Source organism: Bubalus bubalis, chromosome 24 (assembly GCF_019923935.1).
Source record: "Bubalus bubalis isolate 160015118507 breed Murrah chromosome 24, NDDB_SH_1, whole genome shotgun sequence".
Lineage (NCBI taxonomy): Eukaryota > Metazoa > Chordata > Mammalia > Artiodactyla > Bovidae > Bubalus > Bubalus bubalis.
The window spans coordinates 25,826,607-25,834,188 of record NC_059180.1 but is presented as its reverse complement, the minus strand read 5'-3'; the positions used below and the strand labels follow the sequence as shown (position 1 = coordinate 25,834,188).

Here is a 7,582-nt window from a genome sequence, read left to right as displayed (position 1 = left end):
GTAGCACTCTAATTTTCTGCTTCCTTATGAGTACTTACATAATCAACTGTAACTTATCATATTTTTAGGGTATGAAATGTGTGTTCTATTATGCTAAAAATAGGAAAGGCACCACTCATTCAAGGGTTAATTTAAGACTCCAGAAGAGGCAGCTTCACCATCTGGACCCAAACCAGAGTCAACCAAGCAGGGCCAGACACACCTTCCTCTGGTGAGCCACCAGGGTGATGGTGCAAGTTACACCAAAACTTTCTTGTACTTCAAGGAAACAGCATTCACCAATTAACACAAAGGCTGTACACTTCCGAAGACACTCTTGTTACTCTGCTGTATAAAATTCAAAACGACTTAAGGAAGCATCAGAGTCCTCTGAGGCATTTTATTTGTATGTATTACATCCCTAGAAAAAGAATCCAAGGATTTTCCCTCCTGTATGTTTTCGTCTTGCTTCTTCATGGTCCATGATGCCAGCTGAGGTTGTCAGTACAATGAAACTATGGAAAGTTAAAAAAAAAAGTTGGTAAGTTTTCCCTACAAACTGTTCAACATCGAACTACTTCTGGTACAAAAAAAATTCCAACATTCATCAGTGTTTAACATGCGGTCCCAGACATAATGCAGCCTCCACAGGCTGGCAGTGCACAGGCATGACTCCTAGAGCCAGACTCCAGATACACACACAGTCCTGGTCTCAGCTAACATGAGGCAATGCTACCTAAAAACAAAAACTGGACCTCCTCTAACTTCAGAATGTCACTTTCTGCTCTTAAGCAGACACACAGTTTAAAGCATTAAAGCACTGATATAACTTGACAGAAGTGTTTCTGCCACTTACTGTGTGTATGATCACAGGCAAGCTATCATACAGTTACTTGGACAAAGGGCATCCCACCTGGCCTATCTCATGGGTTACTATGGGGGTCAAGGTAAGACACAGAAAATGTATCAACCGGGAGGCATTAAAATTAGCATCCTAATTACAATCACAAAGGACTTGCCCATAACACTATACCTGTTATACAGTAACCATGAAGTGGGAGTAAATTCAACAACACCAAACGTGACTGGGTATTTAAGTTCTTAACCACAAACAGACCAAATGCTTGGTGTGTCAGATCAGGTTTTAAACTGCTTTACCAGAAGTAAATCAGTTGATAATGTAACTTATAAGAGAACTACCATCTTTAAGAAATCAAGGCCATGAATCACCCAAAGCCTCACAGCTTTAAAGAAAATCCAGAATTTGAACTCAGTCTCTTAACCACAGATGAAGATTTTCAAACTGAGTTTGCCCAGAGGGCAATGGTTCAGAAGTCATTCTGGCCACAGGAGGGTATTCATAGAGAACATGTATGAACTATTTGCACTAAGCCAAAAGAGCAGACACTAAAGGGAACGCAATTCTGCTCTCTCTCAGCCAGCTTCAGCTCTCACACATCTCTCAGAAACTAAAACCTAACACATGAAGTGTGGCCACATAGGCGCTAACCCACGAGTCAAGCTGTTTGGGAATGGAGACTATTACTACTACTGTTACGTAAAAAAATAAATAAAAAGCTCTGCATCACAGGCATCCACAGCATCAATTTTAAATGAAGAAAATCAACTCACCCAAACTGACGAGATGGGAGCAGGTTATTCTGCCATTTTTCTAGATCTTTGAGTTGCACATCAAATCTAGGGCTGATCACTCCACACTGTAAACAGAAACAGAAAAGTGTTCACACTTCACTAATAACAAATAACACTAAAAAGCTTTTATAACAGAGCATGGAAGCCAACCAACTCAACATTACATGGGTAACTATTCTGTTCAATATTCTATATAAGTTCAATTTGAAAAACAAGACTATGGCTACTTAGGAGGAAAAGCAAACTACTGGAAACATCAACAGAAGGGGCAGAACATAAGACAACACACAGTAGCCAGCAGTGCGCATCCCTACGCCCTGTGGCGCTGTCCTGGCACAAATGGCCAGATTTTAAAGAGCTGAGAGAGCAAGTCTTAGAGCTAAATATGACAACCCTGCTCACATCTCTATTCTACAAATCACTAGCACACTCACCAAGATGCCTTGCATGCTCAGTCGCTTCAGTCATATTCCAGTCTTTGCGACCCTAATAGACCATTCTCCAGGCAAGAATACTGAAGTGGGTTGTCACGCCCTCCTCCAGGGGATCTTCCCCTCCCAAGGACTGAATCTGCGTCTCTTACCTCTCCTGCACTGGCAGGCAGATTCTTTACCACTAGTGTAGCCTGGGAAGACTCCAAAATGCTTAACAGTAAACTGAATGAGACTACAAGATTAGAACTTGGTGAAGGCTCTGAGTAGTTATACTTCCCACTTCCCTAGGCAGATCGAAACTGAAAATGGACCCATCAGGTCCAAGTGCCCCCAGGCAGGAAGCTCACTCAGCTTCTTTTTATCACATCATCCTGGGAGCTACTACTGTCACTTGACTATCAAGGGCAATCCCACACTGGATAGAAGGAACACAGGGATACGACAAGGGAAAACCCAAGCAAGCTACAGTCAAGACAAAGCTTTCTGAGGCCTCTACACTACCACACCCGAGCTTTACGTATTCCAGTAGCAAAAAAAATCCCTTCCGTTCAGCTAGTGTAAGTCCAGCATATCTGCTCTCAAACCACATCAATCTAAGATATGATTAAGGCAAGAATTTTCTTAATCTAATCTTTAAACACTACCTTATTTCCCAGCCCCATTACATTTCCACAATAAGGTATATCCATCTCTTGCATGAAGGAAACTGAGGCAAGAATGTCTTACAAAGCAAGAAAACTGAAGTTAAGAGAAACCAAAAAATAATTCTGGCATTTGGCAGGGCCTGGATTTCAACTATCTATTAGCCAGGATTTTCCAAATAACTTAGTGTATCACAGAGTAAGGATGCCACAAGTGAGTTCCATTTGGTAAATACTCTGTTCAAACTTATTTCTTAAGCTACTATGTACAGTGAGTGTTCACTCTAACCTGGTACAGGGCACTTCTCAAACTGGTTGTTTTTTTTTTTTTTTTTAATATCAAATCTTCTGCGGGACAGCTTTAAAATGTGCTATAAGCTATACACCAGAATTAGTCTTTCACTGTCCCTGAGCAGGACTCAGATTTCCTAATTCTCAGTTTCCTAATTCTTAAAAATAGAGGGGAAAATAAACACACCCTCTTCTACTTCAACACACTGTGAGGATCAGAGTGAGAAAACTGAATTCAAATCCTTCCTTGGGATTGGAATCTAATGGTTACAATAAAATAAAACAAGACAGACCCGAAATTTCTTTCAAAAACTCTTCAAAGGCTTCATATCCAGTAATTTTCATCTGACATTAAGTATCTATCCACACTAGAAGCAAATTCACTATGTAAGAAAGCAACTTTGTAAAATAGAAAACTGTTGGACTAAGGAATGACCTTATTAATCAGTCTGGCCCCTGCCACTAATCACTTTCTTGGCCCACTAGCCCTAGTGTTGGATTACAGGAACCTGCCTACAATATAGGAGACCCAGGCTTGATCCCTGGGTTGGGAAGATACCCTGGAGAATCCCATTGACAGAGGAGCCTGGCGGGCTGTCATCTATGGGGTTGCAAAGAGTTGGACACCACTGAGCGACTAACACTTTGGATTACAGGATCTCAGTTCCCTTGCAAATCTGAAAGCTACAAATCTGAACACAGAAAGCAAAGCAGCCACGATGAGACCCCCAACTGGCTTGCAGACTAATACCCAGCCCCCAAATTCATGCAATCCGAAGTCAAAAAAAATCAAACAGATTCAGTAGATTATGCCTACAGACTGACAGGAAAAACAGACCTCACAAGTTATTTACACTAACAGGACTACTGGCCTTGAACCATCCAGGATTCAAAACCAGTACCACCAGTCTCAAGCCTCCACATCTCCCTTCAGATAACCTTATACTCCAAACACTAGGTCAACTGACAATTCTACCAGGAAGTTACATAAAATTTAATGATTTTAATCAATTCTCATTCTTCTTAACCTAACTAGGTAAAGCAAGCACAACACTATCTGATTTTACAAAGGCAATATACCACCTTAGACCATTCTCAAGATTCTAAAATGTGGAAGATAGTCAATTCTTACCTTATTTAGCCTGCCTGTGAGGTTCACAACAATTTTCCCAGCCCTGTGATCATCAATGATTTCAAATTCGCCAATGTAACCTGTAGAACACAACTGACTGTATTAAAAAATAATTTTAAAATGAAGACAGCAATACTCAAAACAATCCACCCTGCAATTTTAAAAGGGGGATACTTTCCTCCTTGCCTTTTCATACCTTCCCACTCCCAAAGGCTACCTAGTGTCCAGGATGAAGAGCTCAGGGTCCTTTCAATGACATGTTGTGGGGTGATGTTATTATCAAGAAAGGCCATTTTAGCTGCCAAACACCTAAACAGTCACAAACCTCCTCCTTTCATCAGTCCTATGCCACTCAGCATTTCTTAAACAGCATCACTTCTCCAGGACTACCCTGTCCACAGCCCAAGTCAACTGCATTAATTACCATGTCTGACTGCCACTTTGTTCCCCATTTTCCCTTTCCAGGCCTCTCTCCACAGTTAATTTCTACAGGACCCATTCCATAGCATGTTTATCCCAAAACATAAAACAGCAAGACACTTACCATGCTTCATCATCACTGTTAGAAACCTGACGATGACTTTGGAGCACGGCCTAATAAGGACCTGGCGTTTGCCTCTCTTTTCGGCATTGTTGATACTCTTGAGAGCATCGGCCAGGACATTCATGCGCACCATTCTGGCTGTTCAGGTAAGACAAAACAGGCGTTTTACCGGCACTGCCATTACCAGGCACCCTATCATTTCCCTACAAACACATCCTTTCCTTTCTGCCTCAATCATGTGGAAGCTTCCCCATTTCTAAGCAGACTGGTTCCCCAGTAACCCCAGAAGGATGTCAACTACTAAAATAAAAACACCAGCCATGGTAGGTGTTATTCGAAATGGCAGTTAACACTCAAACTTGTGGAATTCGGCAGCATCTGTACTATTAACATGGTCCTTTAAACCTACTAACTCAGTGTCAGACTTTTCCCAATAACCCAAAGATACTACTCAACTTTCACCTACTCAGAACTGCTTCATTAACATAAAATGTCCGTCCCTGTGCCATCTAAAACTATGCCCAACGGCAAGTACCAAAGTAATAAACTGAAACATTTCACATGTACCACCAGACTGGTCTCTTACCTCAAAGGACACAAACTTCATCTAATAAAGTTTTGAAAGTTAGGAACAGAGGCATGTCTCAAACCACAACAGCAGGACGCCAACCTACTTCCTCCAGCTCAACAGTGTCTTGAGAGGAAACCAGACTCGTTCCCAGCAAACGGCCACCACAGGCAGGATGCAGTTTCCCCTCCCGACGGTCCTCATCTCCCAAGGTCCCGGCGCACCCAAAGTAATAGGAAGCTGCACGGCCCACCAATTCCATGGCCCCCCGGTGCTTCTCAGAGCCAACGAGCTGCCTCAACCACTAACGGAAGGTCCTGGCGCCCCCCCGGAACGGTCCAAAGCTCCCTGTTCCCAAGGGCTGCGGCCTGCGTCCCAGAGGCCGGGCTCTCCGGGGTTCAAAGCATGGGATAGCCGGGCATGGACTCTCCCCTCTGCCTGCCCAGACCCTCGCAAGGCTAGCATCTCCGGCCTAAGAGGCCTCCGACATCCTCGCAGGACACGGAGCGCGAACCCCACACCACAGGATGGCACCGATAACCGACGGATGATATTGGATAGCTCAGAGAGATACTCACCGGCACGGAAAGATGGCGGAAAGAGGACGGGAGGGGCGAGCGCACGGAATTATGGGTTACGGGTCGGGCTATCGCGAGACTTTTAAAGCCCCGCCAAAAACAAATAAAAAAGGATTGCCTACTGGAAGGAGGCGGGTGAAGGGGCGGAGCCTCCCGCGGGGTAGGTAGTAGAGAGTCGATGGAATCCAACATCCCCGGCGCGGCATAGGGCAGTCAGCTGGCAAGAGGTGGGGTATTTGCGTAGTTTTGAACTCCTTTCTAGCAGCTAATCGGTAAAAACGAAAAGCTGACGAGGGCCTAGATATTTACTGATTTTTATTGCAGTAACTGTTAACTATTTAGAAAGAATTTTGATACGTGCGTATTTACAGTATCTCTGGAAGGACCCACCCCGATTTCTTAATCGGCAATTGCCTCTGAGAAGGGCGTTAGAAACTGGGATGGGAGTCATGCTTTTCTCCCTATTTTTGTTGCTTAGTCGCTAAGTCTTATCGGACTCTTTGTGACTCTATGGACTGTAGCCGGCAAGGCTCCTTTGGTCATGGGATTTCTCAGGCAAAGATGGGTGAGTTGCCATTTCCTTCTCCAGGGGATCTTTCCCATCCGGGAATCGAACATGTGTTTCCTGTGTTGGCGAATTCTTTACTACTGAGCCACCAGGGTAGAGCTTTCTCCCTGTACAATTTCTGTTTTTTGAAATTTGTTTATACTTTTTCAAAACAGTAAAAAATATTTTTCTTAATCGATGCTTCTTTTTTGACGCTGTTTTTTTGGGCTCCAAAATCACTGCAGATGGTGATTGCAGCCATGAAATTAAAAGACGCTTACTCCTTGGAAGGAAAGTTATGACCAACCTAGATAGCATATTAAAAAGCAGAGACATTACTTTACCAACAAAGGTCCGTCTAGTCAAGGCTATGGTTTTTCCAGTGGTCATGTATGGATGTGAGTTGGACTGTGAAGAAAGCTGAGCGCCGAAGAATTGATGCTTTTGAACTGTGGTGTTGGAGAAGACTCTTGAGAGTCCCTTGGACTGCAAGGAGATCCAACCAGTCCATTCTGAAGGAGATCAGCCCTGGGATTTCTTTGGAAGGACTGATGCTAAAGCTGAAACTCCAGTACTTTGGCCACCTCATGCGAACAGTTGACTCATTGGAAAAGACTCTGATGCTGGGAGGGATTGGGGGCAGGAGGAGAAGGGGACGACAGAGGATGAGATGGCTGGATGGCATCACCGACTCGATGGACTTGAGTTTGAGTGAACTCCGGGAGTTGGTGATGGACAGGGAGGCCTGGCGGGTGCTGCAATTCATGGGGTCGCAAAGAGTCGGACACGACTGAGCGACTGAACTCAAGTATTAGAAGTTATTTACTGGAGTTCCAGACTTTTAAGTTCTGAAATACAGACACAGTTGCAAAGAAAGGCACAAATCTTTCGAAATAAAAGCTCGGCCTCTTAAAGGCTGTTGCAAGGGTCAGATGACATAATGGTAACAAAATCTCTGGCGCGCATTAAATAAATGCTCAGCAGTTACTGCTTGAGGTCCGGCTGCCTGGGAGGCAGGGAATTCTGGCCCCGCCCTCTCTGGAGCTGAGTGACCTTAGGCTAAGCTTCTGCTCAGGACTTAACTTCCTCACGGCTTTCACCCTTACCCTCCCTTCTTACCCTTCCCTGTATTTTCCACCCCCTTCCCTGTGTTTCCCACAAGGCTGCCAGAATGATCATTTTAAAACTTTTCAGACCTCGGACTGTGTCCAAGGA

The 7,582-nt window shown here is 44.1% G+C and overlaps 1 protein-coding gene across 2 annotated transcripts; it reads right to left on the bottom strand.

Annotated features, from left to right (window-relative positions):
• Positions 1–348: 348 nt before the first annotated feature.
• On the bottom strand, positions 349–6,027 carry RPS15A (ribosomal protein S15a). 2 transcript variants are annotated; one of them, XM_006047001.4, is made up of 5 exons: positions 5,821–5,974; positions 4,675–4,812; positions 4,131–4,210; positions 1,612–1,697; positions 349–494 (listed from the first exon to the last, which is right to left on the bottom strand). In XM_006047001.4, exons 2-5 carry the CDS (start codon positions 4,805–4,807, stop codon positions 401–403), a joined length of 393 nt encoding a protein of 130 aa, XP_006047063.1. In that variant the 5' UTR covers positions 4,808–4,812; positions 5,821–5,974; the 3' UTR covers positions 349–400. The 2 variants fall into 2 exon arrangements, with proteins under 2 accessions (XP_006047063.1, XP_045020176.1); XM_045164241.1 differs by lacking the exons at positions 4,131–4,210; positions 4,675–4,812 and having other exon boundaries at positions 5,821–6,027.
• Positions 6,028–7,582: the final 1,555 nt, after the last annotated feature.